Source organism: Ambystoma mexicanum, chromosome 3p (genome assembly GCF_040938575.1).
Source record: "Ambystoma mexicanum isolate Mex_15411 chromosome 3p, UKY_AmexF1_1, whole genome shotgun sequence".
NCBI lineage: Eukaryota > Metazoa > Chordata > Amphibia > Caudata > Ambystomatidae > Ambystoma > Ambystoma mexicanum.
The window spans coordinates 161369053-161396281 of NC_090925.1; the positions used below are offsets into that span (position 1 = coordinate 161369053).

Here is a 27229-nt window from a genome sequence, read left to right on the forward strand (position 1 = left end):
GGTCCTCTTGCAAAGCAGGATCTGTCCAAGGAAAAGAAACATTTTTAAAAACACTTTACTGAGAAACGAATCTTTGGACTGCCACATGTCCCTATGGGAGCAGGTCACAGTATTCCAGATGGCTTACAAACTAGCAGGCATAGTTCTGCATGTTGTCAGCCTAGGGAGCTTCATTTGTATGCACGACCCTCAAATAGTGCACAGAATCCTCTGGCAAAGCAAGTAAAGAAAGACAAATGACACAAGTGTTCTTCATATGTGAAAGAAACCCCAGGAGAAGAAAGACGACCACTACCTGGTGAGAGATGCAGTAAACCCCAAACCTCAGTTATTGAGAGAAGTTACATGTGAGCAGATCCTGAAGGAGGTCAACAAGATGTAGAACAAGAGGGATGTAGGAACCCTGAGCGAACATGAACGATATGAGAAATGATGAGATGTTAACATTAAGAGAAGTATGAAAGTTGAAACATGTGTCTATTACTTGTAGTGTTAAAGAAATTGAGAGATGTAAGAGACCTAACCTTTAGAAGTTTGGAAGAAGGCTAAACTGTTTTAATACTGAAAGGTGGTAAGAAGTAGAACTATATGGAATAAATTGAATAATCCATGTTGTGAATTATGGTAGCCCATAGGTCTGTAAACATCTGGGATACTAAAGAAATCTGAGACACCAGAGTAAAGTCTTCAACTGGAGGAAAGGTTTCCAAGGCCAGAAACTATTCTTTATGACATGAGTGCCAAGAAAGATGAAAACACGGAGCCCCTGTACTGGCAGTGCTGACAATGCAGGGACACAGAGAACAAACACATAAGGTGCTAAACTCTGAAATAAATCAGGCAGCCCAAATGCATGAGGAATTGAGAGAACTACTATTTTGAGACTGAGAGGCCACTTTAAGGAGAAGAAGAAATACGGGGGGCAGTTTTAGAGAGACTGTGATCTTGATGAACAGACTCAACACCTGAAAGACCGTTGATGTGAATAAAGATGAAAGATTGCAATACATAAATCTGTTCAGCCTATTTGAGTTTAATTGAGCCAATTGCACTACACCACAGACAGCACACAAGCTGTTGCAGACAACATTCAGGTACTCAAATATTTACACACAGACTTTATGCATTAGTCAAAGTCCCCAAATAATCCACCAACCCTTGAGGATCTTGCCTGCATTCCACAACAATTGTTAATGATGGTGGTGGCAGATCAGAGCTTCAGATGTGGCTGGAAGACCCATTGCAGTTGGAGGTAAATAAGATTCCTCTACATAGCCGAAGGGAACATTATGGCTGGCAGTACATTTAATCCCTTGATGTGGTAGCAGTGGAAATTGTGGCTCAGTGAAGATTAGTATCCTAGTTGTGGCAGGACAAAGCATGTTCAGTCAGGGTGGTTCAGTACCCTAGATGGGCCCGGATGAGATGTTAAGGGGAGTGTTAGATTTGGGTCATTGATGTGGCATTAGGAGCGTGTGGATCGACATTGCCTGACACCCAATGCTCTGTTTTTCTTTTTCAGGAGGTTGGAGGTTCCTGACTGGTGGTGCACCAGACCCTACAGGCCCGTCCTTCTTCTGGACACGTGTCAGCTCTTCTATAATAATATTAAACAGCTTATTGGCAAGGAGCTGTCTGCTTCTCGGAGTCGATATTGCTGAGGTGGCCCCAATCATGAGTTTCATCAGTGGGCAGATGGGCAGCAATGGGCAATTTGGATTTGCTGTGGTAAGGCTTAATTTCTAGAAGCTTATTGAGGTGATTCAAGTGTATTCTACTGGACTGAACATTAACACGTATCATCTCCCAACCCCTCCCATTCTCGCCCCATGTCAACCACCATCCCATGAGATGTGGCAGATTTCATGAACTCCCTGAACTGAGGCAAAGGTCAAACTATCCTTAGTTGAGGAATTACAGCGCTATATTTTGATGCACTCTTTGATGCAACATAGCACATCATGTTTCAGTAGTTTGGGAAAATCTATCTAACAGACTCATTCCTCCCACAGATTCCTCATCTTTTGAAATTGCATTTAGATGCAGTCTGGACTGTAAAAATCTTCAACGTCCACCAGGTGATGCCGTGCATCTCAGAGGTTGACTTGATCAATGCCCCTTGGTTCTCTTTCTACATCATCATCATTGCACTTCTAAAGCGCAGCTAATCACCAAAGGCATCAGGGCGCTAACATGAGAAATGAACAAAGATGGAATATCACACTTTAAGCAAATAGATAGATATAAGAGAAGCTTTAAACCGTTCAAAATCAAGCATGCTACACAGGGGTAGCGGGAGGGAATTTCACAATTTGGACCCTGCTACCGAAAAGGTGCAGCCACCACATTGTCCAGACAATAGAATGACACTGTTACTAGAAAGGAAGAGGCTGACCGCGTGACATGTTTCAGCTGATAAGGGAGAAATTTCTCCCGCAAGGGCAGATGCCCTTTTTATGATGAGTCTGATTAATCAAGCAGAGAGATGTGTATTTGATTTGCGCATCCGCTGGCAGCCAATGAAGGTCTCGCCGTGCTGTGGAAACATGATGGCCGTAAGGAATACCTTTGGCCAGGCGAACGGCTGAGTTCTGCATTACGTGCATTCGATTGATCAGGTAATTAGGTTGAGCTAAAACGATTGCATTACATTAGACCAAACTCCCATTTATAAATGGAGCATGGAAGTTCATGGGAATAAATGCCAAGGTTTTCCTCAGTTTCTTCAAATTGAAGAAAGCTGCACTGCAGATCGAATGTATTTATACCTCAGAAGAGAGTGAGCTGTTAACTTTGAGGTCAACATTCTTTACCACCTTCACAGGGACTGGAAGAGGACTGGAAAAGGACCAAAAGAGCGTGGCCAAATGTCTGCGACCCGTAGTGCAGAAGAATCAGGGGGACCCAGAACCTCAGTTTTTTCCCTATTAAGTTTCAGCCCATTTTTGCTCATCCAGGGCCTCACTTCTTTCAAACACATATGCAGGCGCATTGCTGTACTGGCCAAATCGCCATCAAGGTGGAACAGAAGTTCAGTGTTGTGTGCGTATGAGAAGCCATGTAAGTGGATCAGGTGAGCAAGTGGTTGTACATAAATGTTAAAAAGCAGAGGCGAAAGGGTCGAGCCCTGAGGAACACCACATGTTACAGAAGTAGAAACAGAGTAAAAAGGGGGTAAGGAGACCGATTGCTGGCTGAAGGACAAAAGCTTTAACCCAGTCCAGGACAGATCCTGAAATACCAATCTCTTGGTGCCTGTGCAGGAGAATGCCATGATCAATTGTATGAAAGGTGGCATGCCTGCTATGCCACCCTGATCTCTAATCAATGCCAAGTGATCGAGTACTGAGATCAAGACCGACTCTGCACCCATTAAAGGGTGGAAGCCAAGTTGCTTAGGGTCTAAAATATGGCGGTCTTCCAGGTATGATCTAAGTTGGGGGGTAACAATGGCTTCTAGAAGTTTCATGAACATAAGCAACAAGGAGATTTGATGATAGTTAGATGGAAAAGATGCATCCAAATTAGGTTTCTTTAGAAGTGGCAGTACCATAGCATGTTTCAGAGCAGCTGGACGGTGGCTGTAAAGCAGAGAAGAATGAACTGCCTCTGCCAAAATGTCCTTCAAAGAAGATGCCATATTTTTAAAGCTAGACGAGGGTGCTGGAGATGCTGATTTAAGGTGTAATAGGATCAGGACCACGTCAGAAGGATCAGTGTAACTGAAAGTGATCAAGAAAAAGATATTCACTGCATCATCCTTCAAGGTGGTATTAGAGGCTGACGGGCAAAGGTGATCTAAAACTGAAATGCCGGCTCTAATTTTCTGAAATGCCAGAAGTGATGTCATCCGTACATAATATACCTGGATCCTGCAAAGGGTTACATTAACAAAACAAAAAAGAACAAAGGAAAAAAAAACGTTATTTTGTCAAAGCGAATTACCACAAAGTAATTCACTTTGATAAAAACAAAATAGAAACCTGGAGCTCCATCCCCCCTCTCTCCCACCTTTCCGTAGTTCCTTCTTTCTGCGGTCAACCAAGTCACGTTTTTCTGAGATCAGCCATGCAGTGTAACCACGCAAATCAGGCTTTAGGGCCTGTAAGCACTGTCTCCGCTTGTTAAGATGGATTTCTGAACTCTGACCTGGTGGGAAGAGGTTCAGGAGTCCAACCTAGTTGGTGTGGAGATGAAGAATAGATTCCCACTATTCGAGGAGGGTCTCCACTTGAGGGCAGAGTCAATTCCAAGAGTTGAGAATAGTTTGGTAGTTCGCACTAGCAGTGGAAAAGGAGAGGGGCCCTCAGGGGCCACTTGTGCGTAAAAATGGATGGAGGCGCTATGGGCCACCGGTTAGTGTTGCAATGACTCACCGACCCCCAGCACACTCCGGACCAAACTTCGGAAGTCGAGTCCACTTCGGTTGCAGGTTCAAGTGCAGCAATTTGGCGGCTCTGCAGCTTTCAGCGACGAAGATACAGCGATGATTCCCAAACGGGACAGTGGTGATTTCTCCGCTCCTGGTGGATCGATCAGGCCAGTTTCACTGCAGCAGGCGTCAGAGGCAAGAGGGGCCCTAGTGTTGGTTATGCCTCACTTCCTGCTGTTCCCCTGAAGAATAGATCTGGGCAACAATAAGTGGCTCATTTTCATCGAACCATAACATCAATGAAAGACGTAAAAGCCTTGTCTAGTTTCATCTCCTGTAAACCCTGTTCTATTTATAGTTCATCTAGAAATTGGCATAGGGATGGATGTGATTGCATAAAAGATCTTGATGTCTAGTTGTGCCAACCTTGAACACTGTTATTAGTTATTTTACATCTTGCTAACAACAGAGGTGCAGCAGTTCCAAAACTCTGTTGTGAGTTGAGGTGCCGTAAACTACTGGCTTCTTGAAACCCTCTCTCTATATGTGTCCGCAAAATAGTTGAGAATGTTGTCAGTTGTTCATTTTGAACGAAGAAATCTGTTTTAATTAGTTTATTGTAATAATGTATTCCATTCTCTAACAGCACAAAGGCATGTATTTTTTCAGTTCATGTGCTTCTGTTGGATTTATAGCATATCTTCTCGATAATCCATAAAGCTGCATTTTACGCCATAGATTTTGCACCCACCTGTCTGTTTCTCTGAAAATACATACAATTGCCGGTTTGGCAGCAATTGGAAAGTCCATAATAAATATGTTGGGTTCTTGCTCACCCACTAATTCTTTTATTCTTCCAAATAATTCTTCCTCGTGAGGAAGCCTTATCACGTCGAACACAACCAATTAAACGCGTGCGTGCTCGCTCATGCGCAAAGGGTTTTTGCCGCGTTCACGGCAGAAAGAGAAAGTAAGAATAAGGAAAAGTATCCTGTTCTCTTGGCTCTGTGTCCCTCATTTCTGCGCTGCAGCGCATAGAGGCCTAGAAAGGGGGATTAAGATTCACATCTGCAGGAGGATGAGAAATCTGGCGATAAAGGTAGGATTCCTACACCTCCTCACTTAGAAAAGAAAGAAGAAAAAAATACAGCATTTGGTGAGCATCCTGGTCTCTTTAACAAAAGGTGTGCACTGAAGGGTGCCTGACTACAGCAACATGTCTGCGAATGAGGAGAGCGAGAGAGGCAGAGACGGGCAAGTGAGACGTCTGATGATGAAGGGCCCAGTGCAGCTGCATTTCGTTGACCAGGCCCCTTCAATATGGGTGATCAACAAGCCCTGGGACCGAGATGGGAGAGATGACTCTGAAGATTTGAGAATTACATGCCAGCTTACGACAAAAAGGCTCCAGACAAGTTTGCCATGAGATTACTTATCAACCTGGTTGGTGATGAAGTTGAGGATCTCATCCCCACGTTCTGGCCTGAAGAAGTTAAGACTTAGGAAGTGCTCAAGGAGGCTTTGTGTGCATACTTTGACATTCAGCACAACATAGTACATGAAAGACACACTTTCATCACTGCCTGTCAAATGACTGGTGAGTCCATGGATGCATTTGTGACTCGATTGCACAAGTTGGTGGCTCATTGTGACTTTAATAAATTCTCAAATGATGAGGCCATCAGGTTAAGGATCATCGGATGGTGTTAATCATCCACCTTTAGGAACAAATTGCTCTGTGATCCATTTCCCCTTTCCACCATTCTACAAAGGGCACAGACGGAAGCAAGATCAGACTCACAAGCTACCCAGATGGAGACGAGCAGGGGGTAGGTGAAAGAGCCAGCCTATTACATCAGTCAAGGCGGGAGAAGCAACAACGGAGGTAACGCCCTGTCAATAAGAAATGGTACCGCCGGAAAGTGCTACAGGTGTGGTCTGCATTTTCCCCATGAAGAAGGAACACAATGCCCTGCTTTTGGACAAAAGTTCACCAACTGCGGATGGGAAAACCATATGGCGAGAGTATGCAATGCGCTGCTGAACAGAACGCAAGGAGGTGGTCCTGGCGTGACTAGACCGGAGTACAACCCACGTGTTCAAGGGCCCAGAAGAGACACTGAACTGATGTCCATGCTTCCCATTTTTCATCAAGCCCCAGGCATCCATGAACACTTCATTGATCCAGACAGAAGCAGACAGAAAATCCGACATCTGGGAGGTTTTCAGCAGTCATTATTGACTGTTATAACAAGACACACTCTCTCAGACATTTTTTCCTCTAACTTGCTTTATAGTCTATTTGGATGATGCAACATCTTTATGCAAAGGACTACCTTGGTCAGAGTATCCTTCTGATAGGGCCCCTTCGTTAGAGAAAAAACATTCCTCAACTATCATTGGATGATCTGGTGTACACCAAGCCCAGATTAGCATAGCTGTCATCCACAATTTTCTCTGATGCATGAAATTGATAAGCTTATTTTAGACTTGGCTGGACACAGCTAAGACAGTGTTCAACCCCTGACAAGAACACCTTCATCACATCAATGTCTACTCCTTATCTGATTGACAAGGTCCTGCCAAGTTAGTTTAGTGCTTAACACTCTTAGAGCAGATCTTATGTCTGCCAAAATAATACAGCTGGTCTCTTAGAACAGTTTGCATGACACTCTTTGTACCCTTTTCAATACGACCATAGATAAATGTATCTATAATTCCCTTACTTTATCTGGCCTTATCACAATCTTGTCTGCCTTTCCTGCCAACTTCCATTTTTATCCTGACAAACCTAATTACCTCGCTGTGAAGTGCTGCCAAATACTGTCTCCAATGTATCAGCCCCTGGTGCTTGTCCGAAAACGTTTGGCATGGGTCATAGTCCTCCACACCTGGCTTATGCCTAGAAACTATTTTGCACTTGAATATCTATTTTGAAATATATTTTTGTCTGACACTGTATTTTGCTTCAGGGAGCTATTATTTAATTAATTAAGCATCTCTCACTTTGTATCCTTGTGCATTTATAATATATCCTTATGCACTTATGATATATGTGTGATATTTAAAGCACCCTTTAGTTCCTGGGCTATCCCAGTCCAAATGTGCACAGTGTCATATACACTTTTTACTTTTAATAAAGGCAAACTAAACCTGATTTCTGCAATGATGATTGGGAGAGTGAATTTATTGGATATGCCTGTTATGTTATCTATATTCAGTTGAGGGAGGAGGGGTTGACACCCCTATACACTTCCCCTCTCTGGTCGATATTCGACCAGTGTTCAATATTCGACCACTAAACCCAGTGTCCACCCTCCCCATATGCAGTGTACCTTTGCATCTCTATCTAAGTCACCCCCATCAATGCAATGCTGTATCTCAACATAGGAGGCCTCTTCTAAAGAATCAATAGTGTCTCCAACCATATTGTATTCTCCTAACCTAAGATACATATGTATCTATTTTCTGTCAAAAGATTATGGCATATGTTTTGCCCTCTTTTAGTCCTTGTATGTATGTATCCCCAAACAGTAACTTGGTTTGCTCCCATCTGGCTCCAACCCCTGTTACCCAATTAAACATTAAAATGACATGCACAGCAAGTGATTTCGGCCACCACGAGAATTGGGAGAGATCATTCGAACATTTAGTCATTCCTTGAGGGAACCCACCAGCCCATTTTCTACTGTTCCTTCCACTTGCAACATTTGTATTCATATATATATATACATTTTCTTCTTCCTCCCACCCATGGCACTTCCTTGGTCCCTGCCCTCTCCCCATGTGCATTCAGTTTTGTCTTCATCTTATTTGTCTTCCATCTGCACATCTTCCACCCGATTCTTTAATCTCCTTATTCCAAATTCAAGGACTTTCTCAATTTAGTCCATACTTTATTTTTGACACCCTTATACAACACATAAGCGAGAAGAGCTTTGGTCAGCCACGTTCAACAGATCACTGGGCGGTCACTGTCACCTCCACCAGAGCAAGAGAGAAGCCAACATGAATATACATACATGATGAATGATTCAGTGACTGCCTCAGCAGGAGACATTGACATTCAAGTGGGTCAACACCCTGCCAAATTCAGCATCGACACAGGAGCCACCCTGAACATCATGTTCATATTCGAATTTTGCAAGATGGCACCACATCCGCTGGATCTGGAACCGTCAGAACATAAAGGTATTTCAGTGGGCCACCTGAGAGCCAGTTCGGAACCATGGAAAGTTCTCAGTGCAACTGAACTCCAAAGGGAGACAAGCCATGACGGAGTTGCATGTTCTTCAAGGAGAAGTGCCGGGAAGCAATTTGTTAGGCCAACCCACGGCCCTTGAAATGAAGATTGCTGCTATGATGTACACAATGTTGCATGGAGTCTCAGTGATGCAACGATTTCCAGAACTATTCAAAGGAATTGGGTGCTTGACCCAGTCACCCTTCAGGTAGATGGATCATTACCTCCAGTGGTGCAACGCCCCCCGGCGGATACCTATTCACCTGCAACCGGAAGTAGAGAAAGAGATGCAGTGCCTGTTAAGGGAGGACATCATAGAACCTGCTGTGGATCATTTGAAAGGATTCACCTGTGTGTGGGCATGTGCCAGGCCAACAAAGCAATTCAACGAGAGAGACACCCGTTCATGCATCTAGATGACATGATTAGCATAGTAAATGGAGCAAAGGTATTAACAAAACTTGATCTATATAAAGGGGACCACCAGATACGGCTAGATGAACAATCATGCTACATAACCACATTTGCAACCCACAAAGGTCTGTTTAGGTATAAGTGGTTAAGCTTTGGGATATCGTTGGCTGCCGAAATCTTCTAGGAGAGCATTAGGAGGGTCATTTGGTACATGAAGAATTGTTTCAACTACAGCGACAATATTTTGGCTTTCGGAATAAGTCTTGAACAATGTGATCTGGTGTTATATCAGGTGTGCCTAGCTCTCTATCAGACAGGGCTAATTCACAAGAAAAATCTCAAGTTCTTCAGACATGTGTTTTCGCAAGAGGTGATGAGCCCTGATCCTGGGAAAGTAACCGCGATCGAAAACATTTACCGCCGCAAGATGTGAGCGAGGAAAGATCATTTTTGGGCATGGCCAGCTATTGCAGCAGATACTTAAAATATGTTGCGACCATAAGTGCACCGTTAAGAGAACTCCCCAAGCAAGGGAAGGAGTTTCAGTGGGACTGATCCTGTGAAAAGGCATTCGCACAGATCAAAAAGTCATTGGATCTGCCGAATGCATGGCCTATTTTGACCCGGCTAAATGCACTGAACTAACGGTGGACGCAAGCCTGGTAGGTCTGGGGGTCATTTTGGCACAGCACAAGCCTGTCAGAGACAGTCCAAGGGCCAAAGTCGCTTTTGCATTCACATGTCTGACAGATGTCGAAAGAAAATGCTCACAGCCATAAAAAGAAGGGTTGGCAGTCGTGTGAGCGTGTGAGCACTTCCAGGTGTTTCTGTTGGGAAAATCATTCACAGTTGAACTGGAGACTTCCAGCCCTTTAAGATGAGTAGCAATACCCTGGAGATGGATGGGGATGCAGATTGTAATCAAACATCAATAATTCAGACGCCAGAAATAGCTTGGCAAAAAGTTTGTCTGTTTTAATGTAAGTAAAACAGGGAGTACAACGAACATCAGCAATCGCTCGATACTCAACTCTCAATCATTTCATAAAAAGCTGGGTTCTTAAACCCTAAAATGGTCATAGCTGACGTACTGACCTGCGCCATTACCAATGTCATCCTACGTGGCAAACTTCTAAAACCTATCTGGAAGCGGGGATGATTGGCTCTAAGTGAATAACTAAGCATAGGTGTTATATCTGTATAGAGTAATGAAGAGAAATAATTGGATACTTCACATCAGGTGGGGAAACTAAGCCCTCCCTTTAAAATGGCCACTATGTACGTCATTATATGTACGATGTCCCATTAGCTACACAAACTATAGGACTCCAACTCTGTGGTCCTCTACAATTGGTTGGCTACTAACCCCCGTCAATATCTTTCCACCTACGTGAGCAGCATGCAGACTGAACAACCAGGTGTGGGTGAGCTTGTCTTGATACTAGCTTCCCACCAATTAAAAGAACACTCCATCATCACCTCAATGTCAATTAGTGTTTGAAGTTGGCCTTGAGTCTGTTCTCTTCTCTGGGATATTTTAAGGAGTATGGGTACTGTCTGGCTTCCGTGCGTAGGTGTGATCACCTCATGTGTCCAACTTTCTCCCATCACGTGACTGGACACCTCGATTTGAGCCTTTTTGTGTATTTGATTTTATTTCCCAGCAGCCAGCACCATCTTCCCTGAGTTGGACATTGTATTCTGGGCGTGGGCCATTCCTGAGATTCTGAAATCAGACAATGGGCCTCCATTTACCAGTCTGGAGTTTGTTTGATTCATGAGCCACATGGGCACACACCACCGGAGAAAATCACAAAGTTGTGGCCGCAAGCCAAGGGGATAATTGAGAAGTTTATGGGGAGCTTCAAGAAATTGTTGCAACAAAACAAGCTCAGTTAGATGTCGCTGAATGAAGCGGTGTGCAGCATGCTGCAGGATTACCGGAACTCACCCCATGGAACAACGGGAAGATGCCCGTCAGAGTTGGTGTTTCAAAGAAAAGTGAAGATGAGTGAAGACGAGATTGCCCCATAGGGAAGAGCTCTGGGAAACCGACCTCATGACATTACAGGCCATGAACACCATGAGGAAAGCAGGAACAGAAGTCAGAGTCAAGATTTGATCCTGGTCATCTAGTCATCATACAGATCAAAGGATCCATGGTGACAGCCCGATACCCGAGCAGGGTGATCACACAAAATGTCACAATTCCGGCTCTACCGAGAAGGAGAGAAGGTGCTCGAGGATGTTGAGAGTGTTGAAGAAAGATCATCAAGAAGGACCAGAAAATGAGGTGGTGTCAACAGAGAAAGGGCAGCATGGGCAGATGTCGATTCTATTTTGACCGAAGGGCGAGTTGTTGTGTCCAGCGCAGTCACGGTTAACTTGATGTGACGAGAAGCATCGTCATGCTGGATATAGCCAATTAAATGCACGCACGCGCACTTGAGCATGCTCAAAGGGGTTTGGCCATGGTTGCGGCAGACAGAGAAAGTAAGAATAAAGAAAAGTATTCTGTTCTCTTGACTTTGTGTCCCTCATTTCTGCGCTGCTGTGCAAAAGGCCCAGAATGGGGGATTAAGATTCACATATGCAGGGGGATGTGAACATTTTGTTGTATTTTTTGGGCAGTAGTGAATAGACTAATGGTACCAGGTGACTGTGTACAATAACATGGATTGTGTAAAGGTGGAAAAGTTGCTTTGAGCAGCATTTGAAAGTCCCATCCATATGCCACTGGGAGCTATTTTTAAGGTGTTGAAAGTTTTTCATTTCTTGAAAAATTATAATTCTGTTCTGCTCATCAATGATTGTCACATTGAAAAAATACATATTGGTTTATAAAAAAATGTATACAAAAATACAAACATTACAAATAATCTAATATCATTAACATTTACATCATATAAAATCACATGGAACGAAGCAGCAGTCACATGGAACGAAGCAGTAGAGAACCTTATAAACATTAAAAATGGAAAAACCAAAAACCTTTAATACTCTCCAACTCCCTAAGATCCCCTTAAAGCAGCCTCCATCTCCCCATAAATTACCCAAAAGGCCAACTTAACCCCATTCCTCATGAATTCGTTTAATAAAGTGAACTGGTGCTGTTATCATTTTAGGATGATTTTCCAACAACTGTTGACAAAATTCATTTAAAGTCAAAAATGTGTTCACCATCATCGAGGTGTATTCTAAAACAATCGTTGAAAATAATTGGTAGAACAGATTTCGAGTATAATAAGTGTTTCCAAGGAACCTACAAAGATGACGACCTCTCTCTTCTCTTCCCAGCCCGTTCCTTGGGCCACAAATTTCCATTGTGTGTAGTTGATTGACTCTGAATCTCATGATCACCAATCGATACTTATGATTGTGGATGCGCTTTAAGTAACAAGGCACAGTATCATAATTCCTAAATATGAATGCGTACTCTTGTAGCAGGTGTATGTGTTAATTAACTCACACTGCTTAACCCAGTCTGATTCGTGTAACTTAAGCATCTCTCTGACCTGGTTTTTCCCTAAGAGATCCACAACACACCCCTCTTCCCACAAGTATTCCTTGCATTTGTTCCCAAAATGATTAAGCACCCCTGAGGATTCTCTTTGGAGAATATCTTTCAGGCAGACATATAGTGACCCCTTTGGTGGGACTATTATTTTTTGCAATAACATCACTTTCTTGATCGTTACCAGCGATGATACTGATTACAGTCCCAACTCCAGTCAAATTCTTCCCACTGGGGTACATTTAGGAAGGTTAAGTAAGGCTTTCCATATGAATCCTTCCAAAATGTTGAGATCTTTATCGTGTGGGGTATCCACTATCTCAATCCTATAGCGCAGCAAGCATATCACGTTCTGACGATAAAACTGAACCAATGGAATCAGGGTAAATTTACAAAACGTAATGAAGGAATAGGTTTAGTACGAAGATATTTAGTGACCCCTCTTCTATTAAAAGGTATTAGCAATGGGGCACCCCAAGCATATCATATGCTGGCAAATCTCTAATTTAGTAATGTTGCTAGGCCAATTATACCCAGGGCCTCCCTTACCTTTTTTAAAAGATGAAGTGGCTCTTTTGTCATGTTTATTTTTAGGTTATTTTTCCCCAAATATGTGTCATATTTATTAGGAGCTGTAAACCTATTGCTTTACAGCCGGTAAAGTAGCTCAGCAGGTTGTGCGCTTGCTGCTGCGATTTTTGTGTGATCTGCAGGTTGCAGGTTCGAATGCTGGCAAGACCAAGTCCGCCTTTCATCCTTCCGAGGTCGAAAAATGAGTATCACCTTTGGTTGGGATGATTAATGTGTGTAAAAATGTTCAGAGCTTAGCACTATATAAATAACAAATCATTATTAATATCTAGAAGAAGAATATTGTCTGCAAAGGCAAGTAAACTCAGAAGTGTATGCCCAATTTTAGGGTGGAATTTGTCATGGTAACCTATAGCTCAGGAGGGGTTTCTATTTCGCTGTGACATCTAGGGAACGTGGGCTACTTTGAGCCCTTTGCTCCTGTTTTCAGTATTCATCTTTTTAGTAAGGCAGTTTCTGGCATGCTTAAATGACAAGGCAAGTTGTTAGGGAGAATTTTCATTTCTGTGGTGATTCCCTTTAACCTTAGAGATCCCTAGCTCAGGGCTATTTCATTTCAACTCCTGAGTGAGTGGGACTTTTTTTCACTCTGTAATGTGTTTTTTTTCTGACTAGGATGTGTGTGTTTCTTACTTGTTAATGTAGTCTGGTAAACTACATGAGCATCTGCTTTTTGCATTGTGGCACACAGCACCTTTTGTGCAGTGCTGCTGAACAGTCCCTTGGACTATTCTTATTGTTTAACTACATTTTCTTGGGTGAACTACTGTTCCTAAAAATAGTAAGATGACTCCTGTCTTACCTTCTCCTTTGTTGGTCTCCTATGTGGAGTGCTGGGGGCTTAGATATTAACTCTTTATCCCACTTCTCATGTAGCATTCTGTTAAACTAACTAACTTGAAAGACTGGTGGCAGTCGTTCCTTTTTTACTACCTTGTACCCTGAATCTGCAGGCTGATTCCTCAGCTGCAGTACAGCACCCATGGGTGACCATTTTCTCAAAATGGCCCGGTCTTCTTTTTTTGCCATTTCTTGTCAGGTATTTCCTTCTGGGCTTTTACTCTGTTTGGATCAGGTTTGAGTCCTTTTTGCATTTTGCCTTTGGCGGACTTCAGCCCCGAAGCCCACTCAGGCTCAAGTGTGTCTGGAAAGGCAGGAAGTGAGCGACAGTTCTGAAACTTCCCTATCCTTTATCTCTAGGTGTGCCTGTGTGAAGCCAGTTCTGATTGGCCAGCTGGCTGTCCAGAACAGCCACCCTGCTGGGTGATTGACAGCCTACAGCTGCAAATGAATGTGAACTTCATTAAAAGGTATGGGTTTTGGGACTAGAGACAGTCGACCACTGGAGGACAACATCCAATAAAAAAGACATGAAGAGACGCCAACAGCACCCTCCTGGACCGCGAAGTGACCGGTGAAGCCCTGCAGCTGTGCTGTCCCAGTGTTTATTTCGACTGTGAAGACCCGTACTGGACGATTTCCTCCCTTGGGCTCATGGGAACAACTAGGATTAAGACAAGCTTTGTTTTGGCACAACCCCCGACTTGCTGTGACTTTCCAAGGCTGCAGAATCCTAATACCCAGGGACCCCTGATCATCATCAAGTGCATTGTCTTCGGAAGTGCAAATCCGCCAAAACTTCGGGAGCATCCAGAGGACCCTACAGAAGCTGGTAATCTTCACGCAGAGGCTCCTCACCAGAGTCCAGGGCCAAGGGATCAATTAACGTCTAACCAGAGCTGTTTGTTCTTCTTTGGCACTGAGAATTTAAGGCAGAGATCATTGGTGGCCTTCCTGAATTGCAGACGGACAGTCTGGTATGAGAGAAGGGGAAGAGGTAGCTGAGGGGAGCCTGAAAGAGAGCTGAGCATCATCCGCATAACATTGAACATTGGAGCAGAAAGTGGTGATGCAGTGGACAGGAGGTGCCAGGTAGTGGTTGAAGAGCCACGGCGAGAGGTTAGACCCCTGGGGAACAGAAGTAGAGAGAGAGATAGGAGAGAGGAAAGACCTGAGAGGGTCAGTCAGTGAGAAAGGAGGTCAACCAGGCCAGGGCCTGATCAGTAATACCACGGTTGTTCTGGAGGCAGTTGAGCAGGATGGCGTGGTTGACCGTGTCAAAAGCAGAGGATAGAATAAGGAGAATGAGGACAGAAGGAAGGTTAGAGTCTAGATTACAGAGCAAGTCTTCACAGGTGTTCAGGAGAGCAGTTTCCATGATTCTGGCTGCTCTGAAGCCAGACTAGTGGTCATGGAGACAACCAACAGATTCAGCATGTACATTAAGCTATGAGATGGCCAGCTTTTCCAGGAGTTTGCCCAGAAAAGCAGTGATGGAGATTTGGTGGTAGTTTGCTATGGCAGAATTTTTCATGCCCGAATTTACTGTGGTCAATTCGGCCACGAAGAGAATTTTGCCATAGCCAAATATGGCCACTTTATTCCCCCGCCCCCCCCCCACGGCTGCCAATACATTCCCCCACCCACCCCCAACTTACCTTTTGACATCCGGTTTTCTTCTGCCCCTGTCAGTTCTGTCCCTTATCCGCTGGTCTGATCCAAAGATGCAGGGTTCCATTTTCGTCTTCTTTTTCTCTGTCCCCCATCTCCAAACCTCCAGAGGCAGGGGACACCGCCGCTACCTCCAAAGGCCATCACTACCAAACATGGGAAGCGGGGACACCCCCTCAAACCCTGCTCCCCATGTTTGGTAGTGATTACCCAATTTGATCATTTTGAATCGATGCAATGGTATTTTTTTTATTTATTGCATTTGTTATATGCCCAAGCCCTGAGGTATCACGGCGTAGAAGAATTTGTACATTAAATACTTGGCATGAAGCTTGGTGGTTGCAGGTACATAGGGTTATACATATTCATGGTTAACTTTACAGTTGCATTACAGGTTGCATTACAATGAGTGATACCATGGTACTTAATATAGTAAAAAAAAAAAAAAAAGAAAAAGAGGGCAACCCGAGGATGGATGCCCTGAGGGATAATATGGTAACTAATAAAGCATACAGAGGAATGAAGGCAATGAGAAATAGCATGGTAATTAATATAGACAAAGAAAGGCATACAGGAGAGTGAAACAGTGCGAAGTGCCAGATATGACGAGGGGCTGGCCCCTTAAGTCTACCTGTTAGTTCCAGTCTGCAGTGAGGACTTCAGGTCATGAGGCTGTCACTACCGAAACAGGGATGGGCGCAGAGGCTGGCAGGCCTGTTGGGCATATGTGGGATTCAATATTTGTTGAATAACCAGGTTTTATGGAGTTTCTTGAATTTAGGTAGTGATGTTTCATTATTGATGTAGTTTGGGAGGGAGTTCCGTACTCTAGGTGCAGGTATTGGGAAACTAGAGTTCCCTGTTCTCAAATTCTTGAATCTAGGGATGTGTAGTAGTGTATTGCTGTTAGATCTAAGCACTCTGGTAGTGGTTTTACGGTTGATACTTTTGTTGAGATAGTTGGGTGTGTTACCTGTAACACATTTGTGTGTAATTGTGAGGGTTTTGTGCAGAATCCTTGCTTGGATAGGTAGCCAGTGAACTTCTCTTCTGTGTTGAGAAATGTGTTCACTCTTTTTTATGCCTAGAGCTGCTCTTAGTGCTTTATTCTGCAGTAGTTGTAGTTTAAGTAGGTTTTTCTTCGAAGTCCCTAGTAGTACTATGTTGCAGTAATCAATCTTGACAAGTATTGAGGCTCTGGCAAGAGTGATACAGTTTTGTTGTGAAAGGAAGGGTCGGCTCAATGCAATTAGTTTGGCAGTATAAGCAGTGGAAGAGGAGAGGGCACTAATATGTTTATTCATCGTAAGACTGGAATGTAGATAAATGCCTAATGTTTTTACTTGGCTGGAAATCGGGATGTCGGTGACGTCTATGACCATGGCTGTGTATTGGGGGTGAAGTTTGGCTAGTTTTTTTGGGGTGCCTACTATCAGAATTTCAGAGTTTTTTCCCCCCATTTAGACAGAGGCTATTTGCTGCCATCCAGTTCTGGATGATGGAATAGATTTTATTAACTAGAATAGTGTCTTGTTCGAGGTTGCCTGAGATTGGGATTAGTATTTGAGTATCATCGGCGAAATTTGTGTATACAACTCCCATTGCATCTAGGGCTGCAAACAGAAGCTTTGTATAAGCATTGTAAAGTGTTGGTGAAAGGCATGAGCCTTGGGGGACTCGCAACGGCACCGGAATGGGGTCGGCTGAGACATCTTCTATAGCTACCCTGGAGGTACGGCCAGATAGGAAAGATTTGATCCATGCGGTTGCATCTTTGGAGAATTGAAAGTTGTTTGCTAGTGTTAGGCAGAGTTTACTACGATCTACTAAGTCGAATGCCACAGAGAGGTCAAGTAATAAAAGTATGCACAATTTTCCTGAATCCCTGAACGCATCCATTTGGTTTTTTAGATCCAGCAATGCTGTCTCTGTTCTATGACCAGGGCGGAAGCCTGATTGTCTTTCCCCTAACAGATGGGAGTTTTCAAGGTGAGATTGTACTTGGGTATAGGCAATTTTATCTATGATTTTAAGGAGGAAGGGTACTGTAGTGATGGGTCTGTAGTTGGTGGGGATCGTGGGGTCTAGGGATGGTTTCTTGAGGCGCGGGGTCACCCAGGCTTCTTTAATTAGAGGGGATAGAATTAGTGGCAAAGGAGGCATTGACAAAGTTTGTGATAGTTGGGGCTAGTGTAGGGGTACAGTCCTTGACTAGTTTGGCTGGGAATTTATCTCCTTTACAATTGGAGGTTTTGAGAGAGGCTATTGTGTTTTGTACTTGGTCGAGTGTCACTGGGGTGAAATGAATTCCGGTAGATTGGGAGACTGGAGCGCGCGTTGTGGCGGGGTCGGTTCTGTCTCTAGGGAGATTCCTAGTGTTTCTCTTTGTGTTGTGATTTTGGTCTGTAGGGTGTTTATTTTAGATGCAAGTGCATCTGGGATGGTTGTACACCAAGCTTTGTTTTTTATGGCTGTGCTAGGAGGGATAATGGGAGTTTCCAGTTCTTTGATGATGGCAGAGAGCTCTTTGCTATTAGAGGTGGTGGTGGTGATACGTTCATTTAAAGAGTTTGCTATTTGTATATACATTTCTTGTTTGTAGATTTTGTCTATTGCTTGGAATTCTTTTTTTGCATCGATGGTAGGGTTTTTCCTGAAGAGGTGTTCTTGAGTTCTTTTTTTCTTTCTAAGTTCAATAAGAGTATCATTGAACCATATGTTGCTACGTTTCTGTTTAGGTCTTTTAGATTTAAGTGGTGCTATTTCATCAATGGCTGATTGTAGGCTGCAGTGGTAATGTGATGAAATTTCGTCAGGATTAGGGCCTACTGGAGGATGTTTGTTAATTAGATTGTGGATCAGTGGGATGAGACTTTCAGCGGTGATTAGCCTCGTGTTTCTCATCATGGTCATAGGTGCTGGTTTGGCCACCGGGGAGGGGTCCCTCTTGGTGGAGATATTAAAACTGATCAGGAAGTGGTCGGTCCAGGGTATTTCTAAGATTTCTTCAATGGATGCTGTTATATTCAAGGTTAGAATCCAATCAAGGATTCGCCCTTTAGGTTGGGTTGGGGCACTGGCAATTTGTTTGAATTGCATTTTAAGAAAGGCATTGTGAAATGCTGTGGCTCTGAGATCAGTGGTATCGTCAAACCCTAGGTTGATATCCCCTAGAAGGATGAATTTAGTGTTTGGTTTGAGTAGAGGTGAGATGAGTAAGGGCAAGTCTATCTCTGGGTTGTTGGTGGTGCCAGGGGCTCCATAGAGTATTAAGAAGTTGATGGTTGTTTTAGGGTCTAAGGCTAACTTGAGTGCTAGGAGTTCATATCCAGGTAGTGATTCAGTTTTACATTCCCTGAACTGGAGTGTGGTTTTGGAATTCGGCCAGATGTACCATACGATCAATTAAAAATGATCAAATTGGGTAATTCCTCTAAAACACATGTCATTTCAGAAACATTAGATGCACAGTTTCTCTTTGGTCTTCAAACTATAAGGTCCTTCGTTAAATGGACTTATATGATTGGTTGGCATGCTTGTGCCATGTCTGGAACATTCGGTTCACTTAGTAGCACGTAAGCCCAAACCGAGGTGCAAGGATATAGGGCATGAAACTACCACACCACCCAATTAGCCCAGTATCTCTCATCGCCCATGCCTTCTGCCATGAAATTGGCTTTGTACGTGGCCTTGCAGAGTATCCCCATCTTTGGGAATGCACGGGAGTGAGGGCACTCACTATTGTGTCTGGGACTCCAAGTTCAAACTCTATTTCCATCCTTGGCTTAAATGACAGGAGACCATGATTTGGTCCATTTTGCAGATTTTAAATGCTCTAAATGGTTTAAACTTGGCATCCTTTGGTGTTCTTTCAGATAGCTGACCTTGGTTGCCTCAGTCTTGACTGTAGGCCAGACAACCTCGCCATACAGCTCCCTGAGCTGCTTATTCTTGCTGCAACACAGTTTTCCCTTCCTGCTTCATGGGTTCTGGCTTACTAAATTCATGATACCAATGTCCAGCTTCTGTACAAGGCGGCTTCACCTACAATCTATTCACTACTCATAGTCAGCTTCTATGATGACTTAGTCTACCTTGCGTTTCAGTGTCTGTATATTAATTGAATATTTTGTTTTTCTGCAGCACTTCGTGCACGTGTAATCTTCCTCTTTTGTATTTCAAAGTTCTCTTGATTCTTGACTTCGCCATCAGTTTCTTTAGGATCTATACATCATCTTCAGCCAGTATCTCGGGATGTCATGCATACTTTTTATGACATCACTAGCTCCTTTTCTTTGCTCCTTCTCATATTCCTTCTGGGAGTTCCTCCTGCAGGTTATCATCACTTCGGGGTACATTCAGTAGGGTTGTCTCAATAGGTATCTTCTTTCAAACACACGCTGCAGTATTGGCACAACAGCTGGTGTCAAACAGGGCACAGTCTCATGTCTTCAATATAAGGGAGGAAGGAGGGCAGGGTCTCCTGCAGAGGTATGAAGCTGCTCCTCTACAACGCAAACTCTGGTAATCAAGGAGACCTAGAAGTAAGAGGAAACTGCAAGCGATGCAGTGGAATGACAATACAATGGTCACAGTATGAACAAATGTGGAATGCAGAGACACAAACAGGGAACAATACACTGGTTGCGGCCCAAGGGAACCTGAAGTGGAAAGAGAGGAGAGTAGAGGGACAGGTTTGCATGGGAGCAATGCTGGGGGAGTGGGGGCAAGTTGCATGGAGAAAAACACAGAGAGGGATGTGCTAGGCCAGGGGAGCGTAGGCAGTTGCGTGGGGAGTATCGCAGCGAAGAGATGCGCTAGGTCAGGGGAGCAGGGGCAAGTTGCGTGGGGCGAGACTCAGAGAGGGATGTGCTAGGCCAGGGGAGCGGGGACAATCTGCATGGGGTACAACACAGAGAGGGAAGTGCTAGGCCAAGGGAGCAGGGGCAGTTGCTTGGGATCGCTAGGGCAGGGGAGAGGGACAGGTAGCATGTGAACACAAATGGCGTGAAGCTGAAGGGAGCCGGGCCTAAGTTGCGTGGGAGCACACGTGGCGTGAATAACGGAGGGGCTGGGACTAAGTTGCAAGGGAACACGTGGTGTGAGAATGTGGGGGCGGCTGAGCCTAGGTTGTGAAGAACGCATGTGGCGTGAAGAGCATCAAAATAAAGCAGGGATAGCTGTTAAGAGGTATTTCTGAACTCTGACCTGTTGGGCAGAGGTTCAGAAGGCCAGCCTAGTTTCTTGGAACAGAGTTACCTTCTGGTCAAGCCAGCCCAATCAGTGTAGCATTGGCGGTGGTCAAGACTAGGTCTCAGGAGGGGTGAGGGTGATAGGAAGTCCAAAATGAGCACACAAAGTAAACGACACCACAAATTACTCTGTCAGCTGTTTATATCAAAAATACATATACATATACATTTATTAAAGGCCTTTTAACTTAAACACAAGATGAAACCCAACAAATGTAACAATACTAACACAACAGTATACTAGGAAACATATATACAGTAACTATTAGTCTAAAGTAATATTCAACAAGAAGAGATCCACAGCCTGCAACAGAAAAGGGTCATACAGTGCAAATATACTTTAGGCTGTCCTTCAACAACTCAAACCCTAACTAATAGGCACTCCAGTCCCTACGAAGTGTATAGCCTGGTGCTCTAAAGTACATTCAGTGCCGAAGCACTCAATTGTGTGGTTAAGTTCGAAGCGGGTCTCTTCAAGGGGCTGTTGTGACTCAGGAAGGTGGGTGAGGTGATGAAGAATAGAGTTCCACTATTCAAGGAGGGTCTCCAAAAGAGGACAGAGTAATTTCCAGGAATCAGGAATAGGATGGTAGCTACCTTAACAAAGAAGAGTGGCCCTTGGAGGACACTGGTGTATAAAAAGTCTACGGATGTGCCAGGGGCCACCGGTAAGGGTTGAAAGTACTTACCGACCCTCAACGCGGTCCAGACCAAATTTTGCCAGTATAGTTTGGATGTCTCTCAGGGGGTGCGTTCTGGGACCTCAGTCTGTGGTGGGACAGTGTCAATGTGTCCACTTCTGGTAAAGGGATCGAGACAGTTTCACTGCAGCTCATTTTAGGGCACGGGGGCACAGCAGCAAGGCACCCACGAAGTTTGTCACCATAGCGGGGTGACACGAGAACCGTGTATGCTCAGGTTCAAGCAGACTCTCCTAATTCCAGACCTAGGAATGCTAAGTGTACAAAACTCGGTGGGAGAGTGCCTTCTACCAAGACCTTACGGATCCCAAAGGCTCAAGTTGAGACTCGAGACAGCAGTGGTTCCAACGCAAAGGTCCCATACGAGCTAGTCATTTCACTGGGTGGTCCAGAAACACTTCCGAAAAGGCTTGTTTGCAGGTTAAGCAGGAGGGGTCGAGAGTAGTTAGTCCCACTACTCCAATAGGTTGAAGCGCCCTTGCAAGCCTTCTGTGATCGATGAAAAACAGGGGCTTTGATGGGACAACAGTGGGGTCAGGGTGCCAAACCTTCCAGCGGGTCGCCAACAGTCCCACGGATCAGCTTCTTCGGTTCAGGATACTTGGCTCCTTTGCTAAGTTTGGTGTGAACTCAGAAGATCGACCTGGAATAGGTCTAGAGTGCCTTCTCTTATGCTGAATCTCCATTGTGCCAAAACAAAGAGAAACCAATAGGAGATCTGCTCATAATCAACCATCCCAGACGTGTACCAATCACGGACTACGGTGGCCCCAGTCATGCCAGCACACCAGACATCCTGGCACCCTAGACAGCTCCAGCCCACATCCTGTGAACACACACACAAAGCATGCAGAAGCCTGCAAAAGCTTTGGTTTGCGCAGGGGTCTGCATGACCAAAATAGGAATTTCCTGGGTCTGCTAGACTAGGGGAAGGCAAAGGGATAAAATGGCCAGAGGACAGAACAAAGGACCTCATGGCATGGCCATTTTAGGCATTGGCCACTGTACTGGGCCGAACGCTGTAAACGTGGTTTGGACCAAAGAAAAGAGTCAAACATTCTTTAAAAGTAACTGCTGCCACCAGCTCTGTCCTGGGCACACTTGTACATCCACCAAAAATCCTTCAAGGGTGTCTAGGTCCTTAAAAATGAAAAGGAGACCCCAGCGCACTGTACTGGAAGGTACATTGGGCACTGATAAAATGTTACCAACAAATGGCAACAAAGTGAAAGATTAATGGAAACAAAGTCTCCCAGTAATGACAGTCTGAAGGGCATGTCGGTTTCTCCATAACAGAATGAGCAAAAGCCCAGCGGAGTACAGCAGAAGGCTGGGCTCCACTGGTAAGTCAGGCTAGGATGGTCAGACAAAAGCAAAATGTTGGGGGGTTCACAACTGGAGGAAAAATGTGCCGTAAATGGAAATCTTTCCTAACAGCCTACAAGCATAACATTCTTGGTGCTCTCAACATGCTTATCAAAAACAAAGGTTTATATCTTCAAAATGTATCATAAGTGACATCATACTGTAATCATAGTTACCAAAATCCTATGGGGCATGGGAATGGTTAATAGTGGTGACTTCATATACATTCAATAAGAGTTGCATTTCTAATTGGGTAACGCTTGTCTGATGGCTCATCCTGAGACCACCTCTAAATTGATCAAGGTAAAAAGACATCATCTCTGCAATATGTAATTGGTTGGCCCCTTGCTTCATGCGCGGCGTAACACTAGAGATTTTAATTGATTGGCTTCTTACTAACCAACTTTGAACAACTGACAGGTTGTCAAGACATGAGCCAGACAGGAGTAGGGGGAGAGAGGTCTACAGACAGCTTTCCTTTCAATTAAACAGATACCATTGCTCATGTCTAGGCCATGAGCCAGGGTGATCTTTGTATTTGGGCTTGTGGGCATCTAATGTCTTGAGCTATGTGTATGGAGTAAGGCAGGTGTCCTATCTGTGTTTGTTGCTAATTAATAGACATTTTTCTTCAATTGTGGGTTATGTGTGATGGGACTGTGCTTGGAATTATTTCACCCTGCATTTATTGGGAGCTTAGCTAATGTTCAGACAAGTGTTCTGTTTTCTCTTGCCAGTAGGCACACTTTTGAGTTATTCTTCATGGAGTCTTTCAGCTTATAGTTGCCCTGCACCTGACTTACAAAGGCTGGTAGTACTCTTATAAACCTTTAATTAATCTGGCAGTATCCTTCTTGTGTCCTGGGCATTGCTATCTTGTACTTTCACTGCAATGTTTTGACTCTTCCCTTAATACGCAGTAACCTTGAATGTGGTTGCGAGCTCTAGCCTGAGCTCTGCACGGATCTGTATTTCTGTGGTTTCAGCATTTTGTGTTCTTTTCGAAGCCTTGAGCCCTTTGTCTATTTAAAGGTGTGCTGCAGCTTCCATTTTAGAAAAGTTGGCTTGTCAATACAATTGTGTTTTTTATGTTAGTGATCTATATCTGCATGTTGTTCATGTTTGCATTCAGCTTAAACATTGCTTATGTTAGTATGCGTCATGTCTTAGGGCTGCCATGTTAATATTCTTCATGTATAAATATGCATATATTACCTAGTGTATGTGTTCTTCATGTTGCGTGCACATTTCCTTTGCGTCTAATGCATGCACATATGTTGTTGCAACGTTAGGTTGGTTACTCATGCCATCTTAAGCTTAGATTGTGTCCATCTTCTGATGTACCTGCCTGAGATAAGGGTGATATGATTGCCTTAGTGAGTACATTCTCTCACCTGTGCAGTATTGAGCTGGGGGAGGGGCAGAAGCTATGGATGGCGTATTCATCTGCCTCTCAACATCTGTACTGATTTGACTTCTTGGGGCTACTCGCATGTTAGCTTTCCTATGATTAAAGCTTTGGAGTTGGCATGCAGACTGAAATGCTTTCACTGGTATGGGTCTCCTTTTAGAGGTTTGGGGTGGCCTTGCTTCTTGGGAGTTAGCAAGGATGGATATTTCATTCACTTCTTGGTTCTTGGAAGAGCTATTCTGTTCTGTGGGTGGCAAATGACTTTGCCTATTCTGATTACGGTTCCTTCCTTTAATTGGACACGTCGGGGCAGGACACCTTTGACGCTACATTTCCATAGATGATTGAATACGAAAATTGATAGTAGATTTGCTCCACTTGTTCCACAGTAGAGTGGGGTAGGTCTTAGTGCAGCCTTTTACGCAGAGTCTGGGGGATACTGTATACATGACATGGTTCGAATACTATATGGCCAGTTACTCATCTGTTGTGAATACAATACAATTTGGTTCTGCAGAATCCAAGGCCATGTTAAGCTTTGGCTTGATCTCCTCGAGAGGAGAAAATGAGATAGCGCCAGAAAGAAATGAGATAGAGGGGGGTGGGAGAAGGAGAGACCTTGGTCATGGAATGGTTAAGGTGGGTAAAGTAATGATCAGACATCCAGGACTGAATGGTTAGAAGACAGGAAGTGACAACAAAGTGGATGGATGGGGTGAAAGAAGGAAAGGCTGTGACTCATCTGCGTAAAAAGGACAAGAGAGACCCAAAGACGAGATGTTTGTGACAAGAGGACGTTTGTAAAGAGTGAAAAGAAGGGGGCCCAAACCTGAACACTGTCTAGGAAGAAGATATACTGGGGAAGTGCGGTCATCCCAAGAAACCGTAGGTGTGGTCTGCGTGGTAGGAGGAGACCAGGTCAGTACAGAACCCCTGAAACCAAGATGAGACAGACAGCTGAGGAGAAAAGAGCGGTCAGTGGTGTCAAAAGCTGCCGACCACTTTAGAGAGCCAAGAGAGAATATTGCTTTGTATTACAAGCAGAGAGAAGAGAGTCAACGACCTAGAGGATGGCAGTCTCAGCGGAGTGAAATGGGCAAAAACCTGATTGATATGGTCGGAGAAGAGAACTATTGCAAAGATGAGTAGAGATTTGCAGGTTGACAATACGCTATAAGAGTTTGAAGAAAGAAAGGGAGAAGTGAAATGGGCTGGTAGTTAGAGGGAAGAGAAGGGTCGAGAGAAGTTTTCTTTTGAATGGGAAAGCTTATGGGTTTCTGATCATCAACAGTGTTGTATTCGCTTGACTATCCAGTTTTGATGTTTTGGGGCACTGAAGCAGCAGCTTGGGTATTCCTCGTAGCGTAAGGACTGGAATGAGTAAGAGGGGTTTGGGGTAATGCCCCAATTACATATTAGAATCTTCATCACTCGTAGCCCTCCTCCTCCTCACAGTAACTACATCCAACCTACCCCCCCCCCTCCAAGGGACTGCATTGGCGTTGTGACTTGAGAGCTTTGAGGAGAAGCCAGTGTTGCTTTATATGCAATGCTGTGTGAGGGGGAGAAGCCTCGCCAGAGGCAGGCGTTTCAGCAAAAAGCTTGGGATCCTTTCCTGTGATAGGGTGGGAGCCTCCTACTGTAAGTTATGGAGAGGAATAGTAGGACTACGAGTAAATAAGATTACCATATGTAATCTGGGCATTATACATCTAAGGACATTGCCTTGGGATTCTGTACACATCATTGGGACTCTGAGTCAAAACCTGTTTGCTCCCTGGGGTATATATTATGATGCCCCATCAAAATCCCCCCAGCCCCCCTTCCAGCTAGCACGCCATCTCATATTAAGAGAGGCTGTTCCACGATGTTTGGGATTCAACCTGATGTATAAGGCACATTGTGCAATGGACTGATACAAACTTGGCAAGGCTGTTCAATAGGTTAAAGCACCTGCCCGCCTTCGCGCAGGGGAAGGGGGGTAGCAGGTTTGGGGAGGGGGGTGAGAGGCAGAGCTAGGTGTCAAATAATGTGGGTGCCCCCAATATTGGATGCTGGCTGGTTTGCATAAAAACAAAGTGTATTTGGGGATTGTAAGAATGACCACAATATATCAAACATGTCTGATATTAATTTAAATGTGCACTCCTTCTGAGCATGCAAAGTACACTGGGTATGGTGTTCAATTAATTTGTCATGCTACTCACCATGACAGTACATGTGTGCAAAACATGAGACATATATACTGCTTTGGGCCGTTTGATTGTTTGGGGTTGGGCTGTCCTGGTGAGCTAAAATGTGCCGCCCACTGCATGTATTGGGAAGACTTGCGTCAGGGGCAGACAGCTTCCTCAATTTAGGGGAGGATTTGAGCCTCAGACCACCACGGAGTGGCGCTATGTAAAGACAATTTTTGCAGGAGTGCGGCTCTGTCTTGTTCCTGCCCAATTCCTTCCCTGTATTTATTACAGGCACATGAGCAAGATCAGTTTGCCTTAGCTTGCTGCACGTGTATATCCAGTTCACGCTCATAGCACTTGCTGCCACTGGTCTCGTAAGACTCCATTAGTACCCGGCGGCGACATTCCACGGGATGCACTTAACGTGGATTGGCTTGTTTCTGAGCCATACCACAGTGTAATCCCGTGGACGCACTTACGTGCATCGGGCTCCAGGTACAATCTTTTTTTTTCTGGCGACCATGGAAAGGGAGAAGGGACCACACGTAGTCCCTTCTCCCTTTTCCAAGGTGGCCAGTTCCTCCCATTAGTACGGAGCAAGATGGCCCAAAATGGCACCCTGTTGCTCCGTACTAATGAAGCAGTACACGTGTTCTAGTGTTCCTAGAACTAACG

General features: G+C 44.4%; 1 protein-coding gene across 2 annotated transcripts in view; it reads left to right on the forward strand.

The window, feature by feature from the left end:
• Positions 1-1527: 1527 nt before the first annotated feature.
• Positions 1528-27229, forward strand: part of LOC138580193 (alpha-2-macroglobulin-like) — a 149395-nt gene continuing 123693 nt past the window's right edge. For both annotated transcript variants that reach the window (XM_069650530.1, XM_069650531.1), the window contains exon 1: positions 1528-1728. In XM_069650530.1, coding sequence (XP_069506631.1) covers positions 1675-1728 — 54 coding nt within the window. In that variant the 5' untranslated portion in view covers positions 1528-1674. The remainder of the gene's footprint in view (positions 1729-27229) is intronic.